Here is a 22,497-nt window from a genome sequence, read left to right as displayed (position 1 = left end):
TGAATAACATGGGGGACAAAACGGAACCCTGAGGGACCCCACAGGTCAATGGCCAAGGGGTCGAGCAGGAGTCCCCCAGTACCACCTTCTGGGTTCGGTCCTCCAGGAAGGATTGGAGCCACTGTAACACAGTGCCCCCAAGTCCCATCTCGCCATTTAAGTCTACTACTATTTAAGTCTACTAAAATCAGAAACCAATAAATAGTAATTCCAGCTCTTCATTGTTTTCTATCATAGTGGACCTTCTCCGCATTTTTCATTAGGTTCATAGCTTCCTTTTCCCCATCCCAAGCACATTAACATAATGTGAACAAGAAGTTGTTTCTAAACACTGCAACCCTCCAACATTCTCTTCCCTAATATTCACAACTCATACCTTTCACCTGGAAATCTCATTTCCATACAATTAACCATGTTTTCCTTTGGAGTGCAGAAGATATGATACATTGTTGGATCAGGAATCAAACTATTTTCTTACTGGGCCGCTACTTATCTTATTTCGACGCATCACTTCTTAGACAGGATGGATTATAGGAAAGTGCTACATACTTTGAAAAATATAGCTCCCTACTGGCAGGACATAAAATGCTATAAGCACTTTGAAAAAGGATTTTGTTTTGTTTTTTAAAGGTTATTATTATTATTTATGATTATTATTTATTAAACTTATATACTGCCCGACTAGCAATAGCTCTCTGGGCGGTGAACAAGGTAAGCAGGAGACATCTGATTTAAGGTACAGCAAACGGCACATTTTGGTGATTCAGATATAGCAGTATTTAGTGCAACTGCATCATTGAATAGTTAGGGCTATGTCACAAGGCACTGCTTGCCCACACTAACCTGAGGCAGCCCTGGCCATATTTGCAGTGATGCCCGATATACAATATGATACAGCAGCATCATATCAGGTATATGAGTGGACTGCCACAATACATCCTCAGCTATAACTTTTTACTACTCACCCCATACAGCCTCACTGTCCCCTTGCAAGAGTACAGGTGCACTGCTACTCAAACTGCTCACTTGCATTTCTGTATTAGCAATATCACACTCATGCATGATTACCCCTTCCATTCATGAACTCAAAAACTACAAGTTTCAATTCTCCCCCAGTTCACTGAATGGAATTATGGTCTCATGCAAGTGTGTTGCTTATTCACATCCCCCAGGCACCTGGTTGGCCACTGTGAGAACAGGATGCTGGACTAGATGGGCCACTGGCCTGATCCAGCAGGCTCTTCTTATGTTCTTATGAGTAGATGACCCACACAATCAGATTCCAGGACAAACCGTTGCAGCCCAGTGGTAATTAATTCAGAGGCAAGCCCAGAACCATCAACACTTTATCTTCTTGCAGTTGCAGAGCAGCTGTTTCTTCATTGTTGGATCACCCTACCACGGATTTCTGTGTCATGAGCAAAAATTTTATTTACTTCAAGAAAAAGGGTGAGGTAGCCTATTTCTTCTCTTTACAAACCTAAAATAATGTTCCTAGAAGGTAGATAAAGACTAGGTAGCACTGAAACAAAGTAACATTGCATAAACATTCCATGCTATTGTTTTAATCTGCAGTTTCTATGTGCCACTGGTTTCAAGCGTAGTTTTATATCATCACTGCTTAATCAATGTTATTATTGTAAGTAAGTTGCCTTGAATATTTTGTAGAAAAGCAGGGCAGAAATCAATCAGGTAAATCAAATTGAAGGCTCCACTGCAACAGAATAACTCAAGAAGCCACTGTATGCAACCAGTGCTAGATAAGAGACAACTGACCTGATCTGTAAGACTTTGCAAGGAAAAGAAAAACAACTTGTTACTGACTGATTTTCAGGGAAGTCAACTGGATTTATGAAAGCATGTTAAATGTCAGTGTTTGATTATATCACTAAAAATCTGCAGACACATTAAGCCAATGTTAGGGACAAAATTGCTTTTCACAAAGTGCTTTCTAAAATAGATTAATGTATTCAAAACATGAAATTTAACTTTCTTTCCTGCAGAACCAATTTACTTTCAAATGAAATGTACTTATCCTGTTTATCAGGTGAATACAAAAAGAAACACCAGGCCAATAATAATACTAGTCCATCCACTAATATTCACATGCATGTCACAGGGCAAATAGTGAGCCTGGAGAGCTACTTGCTCATAAAGATTATTATCCTAGGCAAGTAGCAAACTACAAGGCTAGCCATGACCTCAGCTTTTCAGCAGCATGCATTTTTTCAAATCACTGTCACATATCAAAGCTTCACAGACTAGTATTTTTCACCCTTCAATCAATGTACACTGCACTTTACACACGGTAGCATTAGGAAATAAACAATATTTGTTTTCTCTAGCTTTTGCAGACTAGATTGATTTGAGATTTGAGCCTGTTTTGTGATATTTTGTGGTGTTTATTGAAACTGTTGAAGTTTTTTTATTATGTTCTGAATTGTTTTTATTATATTGTTTTATTCTTGCTGTGGAAGCCACTTTGAGGTCACCTGGTGATGAAAAGCAGCATGCAAATATACTAAATAAATAAATACATAATACATAAAAAGAAAGGTTCTGACCCCAGGGAACATACAATCAAAATGTAATGGGGCAGGAATATATATAAATATAGCTCCTATCAATCACTGGTTGTTTTGGACCCCGTACAGAAGGACTTTTCTGAATGTTAAAATCTAGCTACACCAAACCCATACAAATTACATACATAAATATAAAATTTGCCTTTGTTTGACTTTTTAAAAAGCCTATAGTATGTATTTACCAACATTTTATATGCAAAATCCTTGATATCTGTCATCTACCTTCATTTAAATGTTATAAATATTCACTAATAGTCAAAAAACCTTGCGGTTTAAGAATGTACCTATAGCCCACAGATATTTCTATCAAACTTTAAAAAGTAGGGAAATTGGGCAGCTACAGTGAATGCACCAGGGCAGCAGGAGACCTGACCTCCTCTCTGAGATATTGGACTGCCTTACAAATTTGTCAGAATGCAAACACCATTTGGGTTGGTCTTTCACAGTCCAATCCACTTGCTGTGTAGCTTGGAAGAATTTGGTAACGTGATCATAAGTTGAAAGACTGCTCTCTCCTCTTCCATATCCTCCCCCTCTCCAAATTGCCATAAAACAAAAGGTGCAAGAAAATGTACCTGTGTACGGAAGCCCCTAGAACAAGTGTTCCTTTTCAGGCTGCAAGCCAGCCTGGTATTCAGGAGAGAGTGGATAAAAGGAAACTTCAGAGAGGGAGATATGACACATTGTCACCCCCACACAGAAACAAACTTGCTTGTCCAGAAATCAAATGGGGTCAGATCTTTAGCTTCAAGTCACAGAAAAATTAAATGCAGCTCTGATGCATGTCTTTAATATCCATTCATATAAGTTTCACTGGCCCTTCCACATAATCTGTTTTGGCAACTCATCATCAATGGCGATCACTCGTGGCCGAGTAAAATTGTCTTCCAAGATAAGGTCTTTAACAGTGGGTCCGTGACTGTGGAGGCCAATTCTGGATCCACACAGCCTCCCACAGTGAGGGCATAGGTTTCCAGTTTGGTTTGGTTTGCTTGGAAGACGCCTGTGCATGATTTGTTTTATGTGGGGAGATCGGCGCACAACGATCAACACACAATCTTGACAGAAAAAGGCTTTGATCCAATGGCATGGGATATCACGACAACTGGAAGTCTTTTATCTACTGCAGCCTTCATCCGCCTTCACAGCCATTGTAATGTACACATTGTTATCCTCCGCCTGTTCTGCCATTGAGGACTTTCTTGGATCATTCTTTGTCTGGTTCCTCTCCCTTGACCTTACCACCATGGGTGACCCTGCTGGGAGTACATGGCTCCCGATGGCATCGCTCACAGGGTTCATTGGAACACGCAAGCCCACTCACCACTACATGACCCTAATATGCAGTGCATCTGATGCAGTTTGAGGATCCCACACTCGTCTATCAAAAATGTATTTCTAGACACAACAGCTTCCAACATGCAATCACCTTTCCTTTAGTCCTGGGCTGTTTCCAACTTAGCTTCTGGAGCCAATTTTAACTCCGATGAGTTGACAAATATAACAGATGCTCCTTTACACCTCCTTCCCTAGCTCCATCCCTGGTCAGGCTGGAACATGCATCTATCCTCCCCCCCCCAACATGTTGTGTATCCATGTGTGTTATCTGCAGTAGTTCTGCATGGGACTAAATCATTTTTAGCCACCCTATCACAACTACTACTTGAAAAAACAAACTGTGGGCAGGAAGGAGGCCACATAGAGTATCAAAAATATTATAAAAAAGAGCAGACCAGCAACAAAATGTTCCTGTATATTCACATCCCTTAATGACAGTGTTCCTGTTCTGTACCCAAAACAGCTTAGAACTCCCAGGGCAGGATAGGGGTCCCTAGGAGAGACAAAAGAACACTTTTTTCTTCTCACACCTTCTTAATCCTTTCTACAGTTAATCCTTTCTACACTTTCTACACTTAATCCTTTCTACTAAAGGGTGCCAATTGTCAAACCTGAACACTGTTGTCATCTACTGAAGTGTCCTCTCCGGAGCATACTGTCCTAAAACACAAACATGGAGTGTAGAGGGTTTTTTAAAATGTAGAAACCACCTGTCATAGACATATTTCATTGCCAAACAACAAAGTTCAGTATTAGAAAGATTGATGATGATAATGTTTATTTTCATTTTAATCAACACTTCTTTGACTGTACCGTGCACCATGTACCACTTAACTCACCTTCCCAGTCTGGATGCCAGTACACCATGAAACAAAACATCATTTTTTCTTTCTGGAAAGCTCTAGTAGAGAAGACAATTCATTTCCAGCTTTCCACTTTCTATCACAAAAACATAAGAATTTCTATACCTCACCTCATATTTCTATACCACCTCAAACAGGTGGAGTGCCAGCAGTCAGCTAGGCTGGGCATTGGCAGAGAGCCCCAGGGACTCAGAAGTGCTTCTCAAAGCTGTGCTGCCACTCACTGTCCTCCCTGCAATCTGGTGTTTTACTGGTGTGTGGCTGTGTCGCTTTGAATGAGACATAAGTGTGACTCTCATCTGTGGTGACTGCCCACCATCTTAACTTACTCAGATCATACAATAGCAAAAGACAGGTGAAATAAATACATTTTAAGGAAGTGTCAACATTTATCCAAGGTAGATAAATTCTAATTAAAATAAAATTAATATGCACTACAAATTACATTTAACTTCCTAAAAAGATCTTATCAACATAATGTTAGGGCAGGCTGCTGGAAGATGCAATGAAAGAATAAATCATGTCTTGTTTCAGGATCCAATATTCAACATTTTTCTGAATTATTTTTATCTGAATTTTTTCCCATCTTCACACAGTATTTTCTTAATATCACTCTGGAGACTTAAAAAATGAAAGGAACAAATGCAGAGCTAGTTTTCCTTTCATCATAACCATCGCGTTGATGGTAGACCAGCCCCTGCCTGGTCTGCTCTCCCAACCAGCAAGAGAGTGTGTGTGCTTTGCCTGCATCAGTTTGTTTACCCTGTGAGGTAGCTGCCTGGAGGTAAGAGTGTGTTTGGGCAGACTGCAGGGTAGGATATTGCTTGATTGCTAGCTAAGTGTATACAGCTAGGGTATGGTCTAGAGCCAATCTTGCTATAAGAACAGGCCTTGCCCCAGGCAGCAGGGTCATCCCAGAAGGGGGCGCTCTCTCTGTCACTCAGACATAGAATTGCAGGCCAGGTATTGTAGGTGACAGGCCTGTGACCCTTTCACACAGTGAGAGCCTGAGACAGGGGAAGATTGGTTTGGTGGTGTTCCCCGAGTGGAGGAATGTTGGAGTGGCACTATTATCTTCCACCTGACAAAATGGGATGTGCCTACTACCAGGCCTTTGTTTGTTATCTGTGGTACCTAGGGGTACACTTTGTCAGTTTATGGTGCTAGGATGCATCTGGGTAGGCAGGTAACAGAGAGTTGTGAAGATGCTGCCAAAATTTCAGTAGTAGTGGGCAGAGGAAGGTATAGTCAGGGTGGAGAAGTGTCTATGACCATTCCCCGGCTGGGAGAGAAATTGGTGCAAAATGCTGCAGCCAGATTGCTAACAAGAGTGAGACCCTGACAGCATATAACACCTCTGCTCAGAGATCTGCCCTGGTTGCCAATTTGTTACCAGGCCAAGTTCCTGCTTACTACTGTTACATTACTGCTGAATAACGTTACTATTCATATATAAAGCCCTTAACAGTTTGGGACCAGTTTGCTTGTTGGACTGCTTTATCCCATATGTGCCCACTCAAGCACTTTGATCTGTGGAACTGACCCTGTTACAGATGCGACATAATACTTGTTCCGTACTTGCAAGAAATCATTCTTTTAGTGTGGTAGCACCTATTCTCTTGCACTCCTGCCTACTGACATCAGGTAGGCACCTTCACTACAGCGCCTGCTTAAAACTTTTTTTTGCTTAGGCAAGCCTATCCAGAAACATAGATGTTGATGTGTTTTAATTGTTTTTAATTATTTGTTTTTAATTGTTTTATTGATTATTTTAATGTTTTTGTAAACCACTTAGTTTTTTTAGAATCAAGCAATATACAAATTTTGTTAAATAAAATGAATAAATACTGCTCTTTAGTCATGAGCTTAAAGCATTGAAATAAAACAAATAATACTGCTCTTTAGCAATGACCTCGTAACAGTGGAAAAAATTAGATTTATTTCTTTTCATAAAACTGAAAGAAAAACCTTCCTACACTCTCCTGCCTCAAGACTGAATCCTGCCTTTGTTACTCAAGTATCTTGCTCGCATGATGGAACCTTTTTACGGATAAATTACTCAATGTAAGATCAGGCTAAGGCCTGATGTCCCCATTAGATTATGGGCATTTTCATGACAGCATCAGTATTAGTCATACAACTAAATAATTGAATGTCAGTACAAGCATTAAACACAACTATATTGCTGTCTGTCTGGTCTCTTAGCATGTCAAATGCTAACTGGCCAGTACAAGCTACTACCTCTGAGCCCCTCACCTTTTTCTCTACTAACCACAGGAAAGGAGACAGGAAAGCTCAGTTATCAATAGACTGCATCCTGTTTAACCATGGCATTAGCAACACAACTAAATAATCCAACTTCAGTACGAGAGCTAACCACAGGTCTACACGCTGTAAAAATATTTAGCTTGATTATTAAATGATAGGGTATTTGGGATTGCATTATACAACAAATCTTCCTTTTTTTTGCAAATTGTTACAAAAGCAGTAAAAAAGGCACTTGCATTATTTCCACTATACAGATCTTCTTTTATAAATCTTTCATCACTCTTACACTGCAAATACAAACATGTCAAAAGCAAATTTTCTCCACCACTACATTTGCTTGAGGTGAATATATATTCCATTCATCAGGAAGATCAGTGTATCCAAAGAGCCATTGCCAACACAGCTTCCTTAGTAGTTCCCAATGCCTTTCAAAAATATCAATAAACAGCTGTGAGACACTTAGAATTTCAGTATGTAATGCACTTTGCCATCACTGCATCTTAGAGTGGGCAACTTACAAAAGCAGAAGTACTTCTGTTCAAACAAGAGCATCTTTGGATTCAGTCCAGTATTTTTGCAGCATATCTGTGCTCACTTTAAACAGCACGTTGACTAGTCAGACATTAAAACTACTGAAAACCATGACTCACCTTGAAAGCTACAAGACATCAGCACTGGGGCTTGTCCCATGTTTAAAAGGAATACATATTCAAAGGCAACTATACATTTATAAAGTTTTTAAAAATTTGACACGTGCTGACTTCAAGCTGACCAAACAATGGAGGAGAAATAGGACACAAAGGGAAGGGATGATGATCATGGACTGCCTTCAAGTCAATTCTGACTTATGGCGACCCTACGAATAGGGTTTTCATGGTAAGCGGTATTCAGAGGGGTTTTACCATTGCCTTCCTCTGAGGCTGAGAGGCAGTGACTGGCCCAAGGTCACCCAGTGAGCTCCATGGCTGTGTGGAGATTCTAACCCTGGTCTCCCAGGTCCTAGTCCAGAACACCACAAAGGATGGGATCAATGTCATTCCTACTCATGAGTAGACCCATTAAATTGATAGATGATAAACATAGGCTGATTTATCTTAATGGGTCTACTCTGAGTAGGACTTAGGTGAAATACAATCCAAAGGCTCATGTAAACTAATTTGTATAACCTGAAAAGACTAAGAAAGCAGCCCTGAAATCCAGTGACATTCCAGAGATATGTCACTGCAAGCAAAAAAAGGATGGAAACTTCAGATTTTATGGGGCAGCATATAGGTCTGAATGTAAGATCTAGAGCGAGAAAATGTGATTGTAAACAAAAAGGAGTTTAATGAATACAAAATAGAAAGAAAACTAATTAGGAATGTAATGAATCAATTCAAATGTATTGTTTAAAACATTAGGTTAAAATGGAGATATGGGGGGGGAGCAGCAAAATATTATGCAGCCCAAGCAAAACAAGAGGCAGGCAGAAGAGTTCAAACCAGAAGGAAGGTTGTAGAAAACAAGGTTTATTTACTTATTATAGTTATATCCCACTTAGGATAACTGATATTTAAGCTATATTTAAGCTGTATTAATGGAAACAGATTTTTGAAATATGAAGTAGCTAGAAGTGACAGCAGTATCCTGAATGAAAGTAACCTCTATGTTATGAACCACTATACTACTGATTATATCAGCAGCGTGAGCAGATTATTGGCTTCCTAGCCACTGCCCACCAGTATCTCTTTGGCCAATATATGGGGCAGAATGCTACAGTAGATGAAAATTGGTCTGATCCAGAAAGATTCTTCTTATGAACAGAGTCAAACACAAATCCCCAAGTTATAAATGTGTGGAAAGGAAACAAATGTCTAAGGAAAGTGAAGAATTAGGGAGATAAGCTGTAAATTCAGTTCTTAGAGAAATTACACTTCAAAATGGTGGTTATACTTTAAACTAAGAGGATTAGAAACACAAGAAGTAATGCTGACAAAAAAGTGCCAGAGGATGAAAAATAAATTTTCATACCTATAGATATTAAAAGAATGGTTTAAGAGTAAAGAGAAAGGGGCATGAGGCAGAATGCTAATGAATCAAGTCAAATGTCCATAAAATACTGAAGCAATACAAACAATAGAATGAAGAATAGCTTCAAATGCTGAAGACATTTCAACTCACTGGAGATGGATTGATTCCATAAAGGAAGCCACAGACCTGAACTTACAAGATCTGAACAGGGTGGTTCACGACACATGGTGTTGGAGGTCGCTAATTCATAGAGCCACCATAAGTCGTAATCGACTTGAAGGAACATAACAGCAAGATATATTTTGTGAAGATACAATAAGCGTGGGGGCAGGGAGAGGAAAAAAACTGGGAAAGTTCTTAGCAGTAAGACTGACTTCAATTATTTACGTTTATGCTGCCTGTGTTTAGGTTTCCCAGCAGAATAATATGAAATACTGTGAAACATACAAGCAACAATAGTTACAGTATTCATTCTATTTTGTTGACGTATATTCAGTCGGGCCCCACTTCTTGGTGCCCCACTTTTCGGCGTTCCACTGATACAGCGCCAGCAGGGCAATCAGCTGGAGGGGAGCTGGAGCTCCCCGCACTCCATCTGATCGCGCCGGAGGAGGGGAGGATAAGCTGTAGCGTGCTACAGCTGAGCTCCTCCTCCTCGGGGGCTCCCGCACTCCAGCTGATCCTGCCAGAGGAGGGGAAGATTTGATCTTCTCCTCCTCTGGTGCAATCAGTGGGTTAGGTTCCAGACCCCCATGCTACAGCTGATCCGCTTTCTGGCGGTTTTCACTTTCCAGCAGGGGTCTGGAACCTAACCTGCCGTATGAGTGGGACCCTACTGTATAAAAATGTACTGCCTTCAAGTAGATTCCGACTTATGGCGACGCTACGAATAGGGTTTTCATGGTAAGCGGTATTCAGAGTGGTTTACCATTGCCTTCCTCTGAGGCTGAGAGGCAGTGGTCACCCAGTGAGCTTCATGGCTGTGTGGGTATTAGAAGCCTGGTCTTCCAGTTCATAGTCCAACACCTTAACCACTACACCACACTGGCTCTCTGAAGTATATATAGGGATTAAAATCTTTTTCTTGGAGCTGATTGGTTTAAGGGACTTTGGAAGAGGTGGGATTGGTGAATTATTTATTTATTTGCATTGCAGAGCTTGAAGTATTTACTGTTCTAATCACCAAGCAACATAAGTAGAAGGGCTTGTGATTTTATTCATAATCGGCACCAGGTTTATTGTTTCCACACTGTAAAAACAGTAGTTTACCGGTAATCTTAATTTTAATAGCTTGGAGGGGAAAGGGTTTAAACACACACACATATTACTTATAGCTCTTATTGTAGAGCAATGATTAGGCAGTTTGTTGCATAATCAGATTATGAACTATTTCATCAGCAGGATCACCACTTGCAAACAATGTGATGCTTTTAAAATGGAAAAAATAGTTTGGCTGCTGGACACACATGGATAATGGGAATAATACTAACATTTATGGACTACCAGCTCTCATCTGGCTATCAACTGAGTCAACAACAAGAGAAATGCCTCCAACCTCATCAGTAGTGCTTTTACAAATGGAAATAGATTATTTAGGTTGCTTTTATTACCACTAAGCTCGGAAAGCTACTACAGCTCATTCTTCACAGGATGTGAATTAATAGGATTAAAAATAAAAGATACCATCAGGATGCTGCTTCTTTTTTATTTTAAACATGTATTTGCTTTCAAATAAAACCTGTGCCTAGTATACTTCAGTGGTAATTGCAGCAGGGAAAAGATTTCTCTAGAAACAGGGATGGGGAAGCTGTGACCCTCCGTATGTTTGGAATCCAACTCCAATAATCTCTGGTAATTGATCATGCTGACTGGGACTGGTGAGAGTTGGAGTCCAACACCTAGAGGGCCACAAATCCCTTATCTCTGATTAAACTGAAGCATACTCAGGGAATTTTGACGAGAAGTCTTGTTTTCTTCACTTTTTTCCTCTTCCTGATGACATGAATGAATGGGGTGCAAAATGAACATTCTTTTCAAATGTACATGCACATCTGAACAAGATATTTTTATTTATTTATTAGATTTATAACCCGCCCTTCCTCCCAGTAGGAGGCCAGGGCAGCAAACAAAAGCACAAAGACACTCTAAAACATAATAAAAACAGACTTTAAAATATATTAAAACAAAATATCATTTAAAACGTATTTTAAAAATACATCCTAAAAATAGCTTTTAAAAAAAAACTTTAAAAAATCATCTTTACAAAAAAAGGTTTAAAAATGTATTAAAAAGCAATTCCAACACAGATGCAGACTGGGATAAGGTCTCTACTTAAAAGGATTGTTGAAAGAGGAAGGTCTTCAGTAGGAAACGAAAAGATAACAGAGATGGTGCCTGTCTAATATTGAAGGGGAGGGAATTCTAAAGGGAAGGTGCCACTACACTAAAGGTCCACTTCCTATGTTGTGCGGAATGGACCTCCTGATAAAATGGTATCTGCAGGAGGCCCCTGCCTGCAGAATGCAATGATCCACTGGGTATATAAGGGGTAAGACGGTCTTTCAAGTATCCTGGTCCCGAGCTGTATAGGGCTTTGTACACCAAAACCAGCAGCTTGAACTTAGCCCAGTAGGTAATAGGTACCCAGTGCAATTCATTCAGCAGCAGGGTGACATTTTGGTGATACCCTGCCCCAGTGAGCAATCTCGCCGCTCCAGTTTTCACCAGCTGTAGCTTCTGGACCAACCTCAAGGGCAGCCCCACATAAAGCACATTACAGTAATCCAAGCTGGAGGTTACTAGTGCACGGACAACCATGGTCAGGCTATCAGGGTCCAGAAATGGCCACAACTGTCTTACCAGCCAAAGCTGGTAAAAGGCACTGTTAGCCACTGAGGTCACCTGGGCCTCTAGCAACAACAACAAAAAGATCCAGGAGCATCCCCAGACTACAGACCTGCTCTTTCAGGAGTACAACCCTATCCAAAGCAGGCAACTGATCAATTATCAAAACTTGGGAACCCCCAACCCACAGAATCTCCATCTTGCTAGGATTCAGACCAGACTCGGTTTATTGGCCCTCATCCAGCCCACCACTGAGTCCAGGCCCGAATCCAGGCCTTGTACAGCCTCTCCCGTTGCTACAGAGAAACAGAGCTGGGTATCGTCAGCTTACTGTTGACACCTCACCCCAAATCTCCTGATGACCGCTTCCAAGGGCTATATGTAGATGTTAAACAGCATGGGAGACAAGATGGTACCCTGCGGTACCCCACAGCACAACTGCCAGGGGGCCGAGAGACAATCACCCAATGCTATTCTCTGTAAAAGACCCTGAAGATAGGATTGGAACCAATGTAAAACAGTGCCTACAATATCCTTCTCACCAAGTCGGCACAAAAGGATACCATGGTCAATGGTATCAAAAGCCGCCAAGATATCAAGTAAGAATAAAAGGGTTGCATTCCCCTGCCTTCGTCCTGATAAAGGTCATCCATCAGGGTGACCAAGGCTGATTCAGTTCCATAACCAGGCCTGAACCTATATTGGAATGGGTCAAGACAATCTGCTTAATCCAAGAGTACTTGCAATCACTGCTCCACAACCCACTCAATCACATTCCCTAAAAAGGGGATATTTGCAACCGGGCAGTAGTTGTCACAAACCAATGGGTACAGGGTGGGCTTTTTCAGGAGTGGTCGCATCACAGCCTCTTTCAGGGTGGTTGGAACTACTCCCTCCCAAAACAACACATTGACCCCACCCTGGATCCACTTGGTCAAACCCCCTCAGCAAGCTTTAATAAGCCAAGAAGGGCAAGGTTCGAGAGGGCAAGTTGCTGGCTGCATCATTGCAAGCACCTTGTCCACATCAACAGGCTGCATCAACTGAAACTGATCGCAAGAAGTTGCAGCTGGGGACTACAGTAGATGTGGAGGGGCATCAAAATTGCTAGGAAGGTGACCAACTTTAGTCTTAAAGTGCCTTGCAAACAATTCACAGTGGGCCTCTGAAGGATCTAAAACTCCATTTCCTGGAGTTGATATCAACAGGCCCCTGACAATACGTCTACTTGACAATGTGACGGAGACAGAGAAGTGGGCCTTCTTCGCCGCCCTCACCACCACACAGTAGGCACAGTTATGTTTTACTCGTGCCTGATCAGCCTCACAGCACGTCTTCCACCATGTGCGCTCTAGCTGTCATCCAGCCTGTTTCATTGCCCTTAGCTCACTGGTGTAACAAGGTGCGAACAATTCCAGAGAGACCGCTCAAGGGCAACTGTGTCAAGAGCTCGATGCACCCCGGTGTTCCACAGTGTGACAAGGGCTTCAGCAAGGTCACCTGCTTTATCTACTGGGAACTCCCTCAGGGCATTCAGGAATCTGGTGGATTCCATTAGTCTCTAGGGCAGACCAACTTAATCTGTCCACAATCCCTGCAGGAGAAGATCAGAGCCCTAAGTCTAAACTTCACCAGGAAGTGGTTTGACCATGACCCTATCCTCCAGACCACCCCTTCCTCCATCTGGAGCAAAAACCAAGTCGAGGGTGTGCCCTGCCCTATGCGTTGGGCCAGTGACAATTTGAGAGAGCCCCATGGTCACTATAGAGGCCATGAAGTCCCGAGCAGGAACACTAGAGGCAGCCTCAGCATGGACATTGAAATCAACCAGGACTATTGTTCTGGGGTCCTCCAATACCACAGCCTAGACTGCCTCCGCCAGCTCGGTCAGAGGAGCTGCCAGGCAGCAGTGTGGATAGTACACCAGCATCAACCCTAGTCTACTGTCTTCTTGACCTGACACCGGATTCAGGCCCTCATAGCCAGCTCCAAGACAGCATGGTTCCCCAGTGACAGAGATGGAAGTTCTGTTGACCACAGCAACTCCTTCCTCCCATCCCTGCAGCCTGTGCTGGTGGTGCACCGAGTGTGCAGGTGGGCAAAGCTGGGTCTGCCAAATTGGCACCTTTATCCATGATCAGATCATGAATGAGTGTGCTCTTATTCTGTACCGATCTGGCGTTAAACAACAGCACACACAGGCCAGTGGGCACAGCAGATGAGCAATGAGGAACCTGTGCATGAGAGGAGTGGGAGTGAGGAACAAGAGGTAGATAGTCGTGCCCTTGTCTTCAATGGTAGTTCACTACCTCCCCATGGCAATACTTCCCTCTACCCATAATCACTGAAATTGAGGTGGCATTACCCATGTTCCTCCTTACTAAGACTCCTCCTAAACACCTGATACGGACACAGCAAGAGCCTACCAACAAACCCTACCTGAACCAATTATCCCAATAGGCCTCTGAGAGAACTGGGAACAGACAGACCCACTCAATAACGTTCACACAGGGCACATCTACTCCCCCCATATCTCATACCCAGGGAGGACCAGCCTTCTGCTAGTTGCAGACTGTCACTCTGAAGGCATCTGGCAACTTCCTCCTATCATTCAGTTTACTCACCCTGCACAGGAACTATACAAATACCATATGCCCTCCCCACTACCAATCTCCTCTAGATTGGTTTAAAAAAATAGCAAGGGATAGCGTCCTCACCCTCAAGACTCCCCAAGGGGAACCTCCTTTGCTGTTGTCCCTTCGGTGGCAATCCCGCCTCCCAAGGGCAGCTGGGCTTTTATGCCCTGACCCAGCTAGGAGCTGACACAAGAGGCTGAAACATTGACTGCAGCTTCTCTCTGGATTCAGGGTCAGGCAGGAGGTCCCAGTCCTTGCAGCACTTATCTGGGACCTCAGCTGTCTCAAGAGCAGAAACCCAGGTCAGGTTTTCTCTAGTCCTCCAGTGCTGCAGCTCCAGTCTCCCAGTGCTGCAGCTGTTTAAATACTGGACATACATACAACAACTCCTCCAGGAATGGTGAAGACCTCTGAAGGAGATAAAGGAGATGAGCTGCCATTCAGAACAGGCCTTACTAAGTTAGGGTCGCCCAATATTTAAGTCAGCACCATATTTATTTTTATTTAGTAAACAAAATGTATATCCCACTTGATTGTAATAAATCCTTTAAGAAGTTTACAAAAAAACCTAAAACATTAAAATTATCAATAAAAGACAATTAAAACCAGGTATTTAAAAACTAATTTAAACCAGCCCTGGAGGAGGGAGAGACGTCACCACCGCAGCTCCAAGAACAGAGGCAGCACCAGAAGCATCCGCCATCCCCAAACAAAATGGGGCAGGCAGGGTAAAAAAGAAGAGAGGGGAACAACTGAAACCAAACACCCCAAACCACCTCCACGAATGGACGAAGGTGAAAGAGGGAGGGGGGAAAGCTGGGACAAAAACCCCAACAACCGACCCCCAGTCCCAATACACTCTCTCACACACATTACCCACGTGATGGCATGCTAGCGCCATATTAGCGAACCACCGAGAAGCAGGGACCTACTGTATATCATACAAGGGGAGATGTGATAGGGTAGTGCACACCAGCATGCTCCTTATTCACAAGAAACCGTGATAACCTAGAAAGTCTGGCTTGTTAAGTGTGATCGTGGCTACTGACACGTTAGGTCATTAAATGCCAGGGAAGCAAGTGTCACTGATTTTTGGAAGGGTTCACAAATCTGCACCAAACTCCCACTTGTTGTTTGTTGTTGTTATGAGCCTTCAAGTCAATTACGACTTATGGCGACCTTATGAATCAGCGACCTCCAAGAGCATCTGTCATGAACCACCCTGTTCAGATCTTGTAAGTTCAGGTCTGTGGCTTCCTTTATGGAATCAATCCATCTCTTGTTTGACCTTCCTCTTTTTCTACTCCCTGCTGTTTTCCCAAGCATTATTGTCTTTTCTAGTGAATCATGTCTTCTCATGATGTGTCCAAAGTATGATAACCTCAGTTTCATCATTTTAGCTTCTAGTGACAGTTCTGGTTTAATTTGTTCTAACACCCAATTATTTGTCTTTTTCACAGTCCATGGTATGCACAAAGCTCTCCTCCAACACCACGTTTCAGATCAGTGGATTTTTCCCTTATCTGCCTTTTTCACTGTCCAACTTTCACATCCATACATAGAGATTGGGAATACCATGGCCTGAATGATCCTGACTTTGGTGTTCAGTGATACATCTTTGCATTTGAGGACCTTTTCTAGTTCTCTCACAGTTGCCCTCCCCAATCCTAGCCTTCTTCTGATTTCTTGACTATTGTCTCCAGTTTGGTTAATGACTGTGCCGAGGTATTGATAATCCTTGACAAGTTCAATGTCCTCATTGTCAACTTTAAAGTTACATAAATCTTCTGTTGTCATTAGTCTTTTTGACATTCAGCTGTAGTCCTGCTTTTGTGCTTTCCTCTTTAACTTTCATCAGCATTCGTTTCAAATCATTACTGGTTTTTGCTAGTAGCATGGTATCGTCCACATATCTTAAATTATTGATGTTTCTCCCTCCAATTTTCACACCTCCTTCATCTTGGTCCAATCCCGCTTTCCGTATGATATGTTCTGCATACAGATTAAACAAATAGGGTGATAAAATATACCCCTGTCTCACACCCTTTCCAATGGGGAACCAATCAGTTTCTCCATATTCTGTCCTTACAGTAGCCTCTTGTCCAGAGTATAGGTTGCGCATCAGGACAATCAGATGCTGTGGCACCCCGATTTCTTTTAAAGCATTCCATAGTTTTTCATGATCTACATAGTCAAAGGCTTTGCTGTAGTCTATAAAGCACAGGGTGATTTTCTTCTGAAATTCCTTGCTCCGTTCCATTATCCAACGTATGTTTGCAATATGATCTCTGGTGCCTCTTCCCTTTCTAAATCCAGCTTGAACGTCTGGCATTTCTCGCTCCATATATGGTAAGAACCTTTGTTGTAGAATCTTGAGCATTACTTTACTTTACTCCCACTGGCTACACAATATCCTAAACTATTTTACATAAATGCTGAATTAAATCACCTGTGTTTCACTTTTAATTTTTCCAAATATGTAAGCAGGGTTACCAACATGGCACCTGTGGGTGGACATGTGCCCACAGAGGCCTTCCCAGGGTCCCTCTCTCCACTTAGATGCATTTTATTGCAGCCAATAGAATAGGCTGCAAAGTCCACTTGATTGTGCTATGTGTCTACATGTGTCTACAAAAGCAAGCCTCCAGCTCCAGCACTCCAGACAGATAATTTGCATGCTATATTCCTATACAATATGAATTGTTACACAAAAATTAATACTTCATAAAGAAAACAATTGCATCAGAAGTTTACTTAAAATAGATGAACATTAAAGAAAGAAAAAAGTGCAATGAATTACTAGTTGACCTGCAGGGTCACTGTATTTGGAAAATAAACATTATGTCCTAAACCATTAAGTATCTAAACACTGGTGAAGTATAGAAATAAAGTTATAATAGAATGGGTCAGGACATTTAAAAATTATCTTACCTGTCCTGTGACTGCTCTTCATACATCCTCTCTTTTCCCTCTTTGAAAAGTCTTATAGCCCGTTTTGATTTTTTCATGAGACTGTCAATATAGATTTTAAAATATTCATTTTCACTGAGCTGCACAAGTTTCTGGTTGTCATCGTACTTGCTCAATATAAGCCGCAAATGTTGATAGGTATCTGGTAAAATATCAAGTATATAAGGGGGGCTGTTTTTCAACTGAAGTTTGGGATTCTGACAAAGTCTCACCTAGAACAAAAAAAAATACATTTTATGTAAATGATAAATTCACTAAACGGACAAAACTTCATTGCATGTCAAAGACAGCAGCTGGAAGCATATATCAAAGCCACAAAATAACTGTATCTCTTCTTAAGCAATCCTACCTTTGCTGATGAAACAGTAATCATTTCGTCAAGATTGTGCTGAACAAATTTGCGGAAGAAAATTTAGAAAGACATTTCGGACATAAAGGGAAACAATGGTTTTCATGCTCCCACCTCCCTTCTTCTTCTTTCATGCCTGCAAGGAGACTGAAGTCTGATTTTAAAACTGATGTAGTAAAATTCTGATTTTAACCACAATACCTCATGATGTCCAAACTTGGGGAACTGAAAAAATTATTAGATCTGGGTTTGTTCTCAATAACCTTTGCTTTCATTGTATTTTTAATGTTGTTATTGTATGGTTGTTGTTTTTAACTTGTGAATCACTGATGTTTTTAAATGAAATGGTGGTATACAAAAATATAAATAAATAACCATACTTTAAGCAAACATTGCCAAGTTAAGACATCACAGAGAACCATGGCTAATTTGAAATCAAACACAAAAGCTTTTTATTTCCTCTTTGCGGGCACAAAAGAAAAGGAGAGGGGTGCATGTGAACCAAATGCCCACTTAGGCTCATTCTTGTACTGAGAAATTATTTCCTTTTACGTCAGAACTGACTCAGTTTGTCAATGTGAATGAAGCCGAGAAGGCCAGACATTAAAATTTGTATTAAGACTGCAAAATAGAAATCCCAAGCAATGAAAGAAGTGTCAAAGATCAAAGACTGAGTGTATATCAAGTGAAGTCAGTCACAAAACTCCAGAAAATGTCAGATAGTAGGCTAATTACATTAAAAATTAGGAAAATTGTAACTATAGTTTAAATATTTAGGCCCCTTTTATTTTAATCACAGTTTTTACTAGTATTAAATTAACTGAGCGGTATCCAGTGTTGTCACACTATGAACAAAAGGAATTTTCATTCATGGAATAAGAGTTGCACTCATGTAGGTTCAACTCTAATTATGTTCAAGGTGCAACAATGTTGGAAATTATCCACTGTTGCCAAAAGCTTCAGTAAGGATTTTAGGTCCATAGCTCGATAAGTGTGAGAAAAGCTATTAATGGCAGAAAAAACTAAACAGAAAACTGTACTAAAATCAGACTGAATAACTTAACCTGCTAAGTCTTAAAAATGGAAGACAGAATGGAGATGTGTTTTTATTATTATTTGTGTGCATATGATAAAAAGAGAGGGCACTGGGTCAAAAAGACAACAAGAAAACAAAAACATGCAGTTTTATCATCACATAATAATTTTAAAAACTTGGAAACTCTCCATATATTCAAGATGCTTACATTTAAGGATTGTTTGCGACTGAGTAAAAGAGGTCATTAAAATGCATTATGAAAACACAGAACTGAGTTTCACTTAACATTTCAGGCCAATATAGTCATACAGAGGTAACAGAAGAATTCGGTGGTTCCCTTGGTTTACCATAATTTCAAAACTAATCCTCCAGAGAATCAGTATTCAGTGCTTGATGAACTATAGTTTTATAACACATTTGCTATGTGCAAAATAATGTATTGGTGTTTTTTCCTCAGCTAATGCTAGATAGCAGTTGATATATTGTCCAAGAACCCTATTTGAGGATGTAATGGAATTTCTGTTTGGATTTTCCAATGTGACCTTTTTTAAAACTGTGTTAATCACACAGCTTTTACAATCAGGAACACCACTATCACAACCATTTGCATTAACAACAAGCAAGAAAAGAGGTCAGCTATTGCTATAAAACATTTACCAATTCAACTACAGCTTGGTCACTAATTATAAAACAAGCTCCAAAATGAGAAAACATTTATTGTGGTAGTAATCGTTAATGAACTTTTCCTGATTGTATGTTTATTTTCTATTAAGCATGTACTGATTTAAGCAATAAATACACAATTAAGCAACAACCTACATGTAACAAGTGATAAAAACTTTCTTGACTACAAGATTATGTAGGAAAAAATCTTTGCCCCATTTAAAATATTAACAAGGGCCAAATATCCTGTTCTATATACTCACAACTTTAAGGTTTTCTGAAAAAACCATATGATTTGAGCCTGTCAATACCTGATTCAGACATTAGAGACCACTGCTCGCACTTCTACATCAGAACTGGGCCTCTGAGGTAAACTATGTGAACCAGTTCTTCCAAATGGCTCACTTCATTCCAGATTGAAAATGCTAAGTCATTGGTGCAAAAATGTGAGTGTACAGAAGCACTTACTTTATCCACTAACAAAGTACTGAGTAGCAACGTATTCATAGGCAATGTACCCTCAGACCTCCTTTTTTATTATAATGTTAAGTATGAAATTTGAGTGTATCACTCTGATGGTTTACTCCTCCACCTAGATCTCTGCTTAAAAGAGGAAGAAAACAAACAGATCCAGGCTTGGTGACAGCTGGCAAATGCCACATTACTTAAATCAATAAAACGGATTAATTTCACTAGAAGTTAAAGATCACCTCATATGAATTGCAGTTTATCACAGCTGACCCAACTCAATTAAAAAATGAGCATTCTATTCATGACACAAAAGGATGGCAACAAATATCTGTTCAGATTTGTGACAAATGAAAGCAGGCACCCTTAGCACAGGAAACATAATTGTGCTCACACCCAGAGCTGGGAAGTAACTAGTTACAAGTAACGAATTACTTGTAATTTATTACTTTTTTGAGTAACGAGTGGGTAACTTCATTACATTTTGCTGGTAATAGAACGAGTAGTAACTTCATTACTTTTGAAGAGTAATTGTAATGTTTCCAGCATTACTTTTGGGCGTTACTTGGGAGGGGGAGCAGTGGAAGTCTTCTGCTCCTCTGATTTGTGAATAAAAATCATGTGCTTCAAATTGGGCTTCTGTGCAGCGTTGTTCTTCCTTCATGCTCTATGGGTGCTTAGGAGGTGACGAGGGAGGAGGTGGAGAGTGAGACGGGGTGGAGAAAACAATTGTTTAAAAATTGACAGGAGTGGAAGGAGAAAAGAGCTGGAGGCAATATATATATACAAAAAGTATGTGTGTTGGGGTATCATCATTGCTGGGGGTGGGGTGAGGAGATGTGAGATTCTGTTATGCCATTCTGTTAACTTTATGGATAAAAAAAAATATTATACTACCCTCTGTGTGTGTGTGCTTATTTTTAATGTTGTTTTAGGCTACTCAGATGTGCAGCAGCCAAGGCCAGCACCTTGTAGGCAATTTTTTTTAAAAAAAGTAACGAAAATGTAATTATAGCAATTACTTTTGAGTAAAAGTAAAGTAATCAGTTACTTTCAGAGCAATTGTAATTGTAACGGTAATTACTACTTTGGGGGGGCATGTAACTGTAACTGTAATTGATTACTTTTAAAAACTAATCTTCCAAGCTCTGCTCACACCCATTATGCTGCTTACTCAAATTTACCAAAAGTAATGGTTTTCAGATACCACAAATTGGCTCAGATAACAATCCATGTTATGCTATTTAAAGTGAAATTGTTTGCCTCAAGAAAAGTACCTTAACTGGCTACGCTGGATTATGAAGAAGGACTGTCAACGTTCTCTTTGGGAAAGAACTTTTAAGTACAACTATAATAGTAGTCCAAAGTACTCAGGTGAGTAACTTTTCCCTAATTACTGTAGTATTTATTTTATTTATTTATTTATTGTACTTTTAGACCGCCCTTTAGCGACAAGCTCTCAGGGCGGTGTACAAATTACTGTAGTAGTACTGTAGTACCATCTGAAAGCTTCTAATTGCAGACACAAAAAAAACCTGAAGGCAAAACTGCTGAAGAAATGCATAGAAGCTTACCATAATTTTTCAAATTTGTAACTTCTTAGCCCATACAAGCAAGATTATTTTAATAATTGGTTCCATTTGTTTTTCATTTTTTCCCATGTTCATGAAAATACTATTTTTAAATTATATATTCTCACTACTTACTCCTACATGTTTTCACTAGTCTCAAGATATGGTCTGAAAGTACATGATACATCAACTGTATATGCCACTTTGACCTCCAACATGGAAGGAGGGTGGGATGTAAGTGAAATGAACAAACATGTCATATATCTAGGCTGGCCCTTTGCATTTACCAGTTTGCCTATTCTCTCTTAATAAACAGCTTAATTTCCTTTCCTCCTAGAAGATACAATTGAGTTCTCAGAAGAAGCAGTAATGACCACTAACCTGGATGGCTTTAAAAGGTGATTAGACAAATTTATTGATATGGCAATCAATGGCTACTAACTACGAGGACTGTTCTACTTCCACTGTTAGAGGCGGCATGATTCTGAACAGCATTTGCTGGAAACTGGAAGAGGGGAGAGTGCTCTTGCACTCAGGTTCTGCTTGTGAGCTTTCCACAGGCATCTGGCTGGCCACTATGAGAACAAGCTGGACTAGATGGGCCACTGACCAGATCCAACAGGCTCTTCTTAATGTTTTTAGTTTTCAGTGAAATTTTCCTATTCATTTTCCTATAAGGTTGTGTATTATTTAATTACACATTCTTTGAAAATACAAGTAGCTGATCTGACAACGACCTACCAAGACAGATAACATATAATTTTGATTTACAGCAGTAAAGAGAAAGAAGCTACTTCTGGTGAACATTAACTATCACAATTTAAAATAATAAATCTTGTAAGTTGTGAAAATAGTAACTTTAGCCTCAAAGAATAGAATGACATAGCCGAAGAATC

General features: G+C 40.4%; 1 protein-coding gene across 3 annotated transcripts in view; it reads right to left on the bottom strand.

The window, feature by feature from the left end:
* CBLB (Cbl proto-oncogene B) overlaps positions 1-22,497 on the bottom strand; it is a 127,388-nt gene that overhangs the window by 85,028 nt on the left and 19,863 nt on the right. For all 3 annotated transcript variants that reach the window (XM_061628141.1, XM_061628139.1, XM_061628140.1), the window contains exon 3: positions 17,476-17,726. In XM_061628141.1, the coding sequence (XP_061484125.1) occupies positions 17,476-17,726 (251 nt within the window). The remainder of the gene's footprint in view (positions 1-17,475; positions 17,727-22,497) is intronic.

Source organism: Rhineura floridana, chromosome 5 (genome assembly GCF_030035675.1).
Source record: "Rhineura floridana isolate rRhiFlo1 chromosome 5, rRhiFlo1.hap2, whole genome shotgun sequence".
NCBI lineage: Eukaryota > Metazoa > Chordata > Lepidosauria > Squamata > Rhineuridae > Rhineura > Rhineura floridana.
The sequence above is the reverse complement of the archived record's forward strand: the minus strand, read 5'-3'. Positions and strand labels throughout refer to the sequence as shown.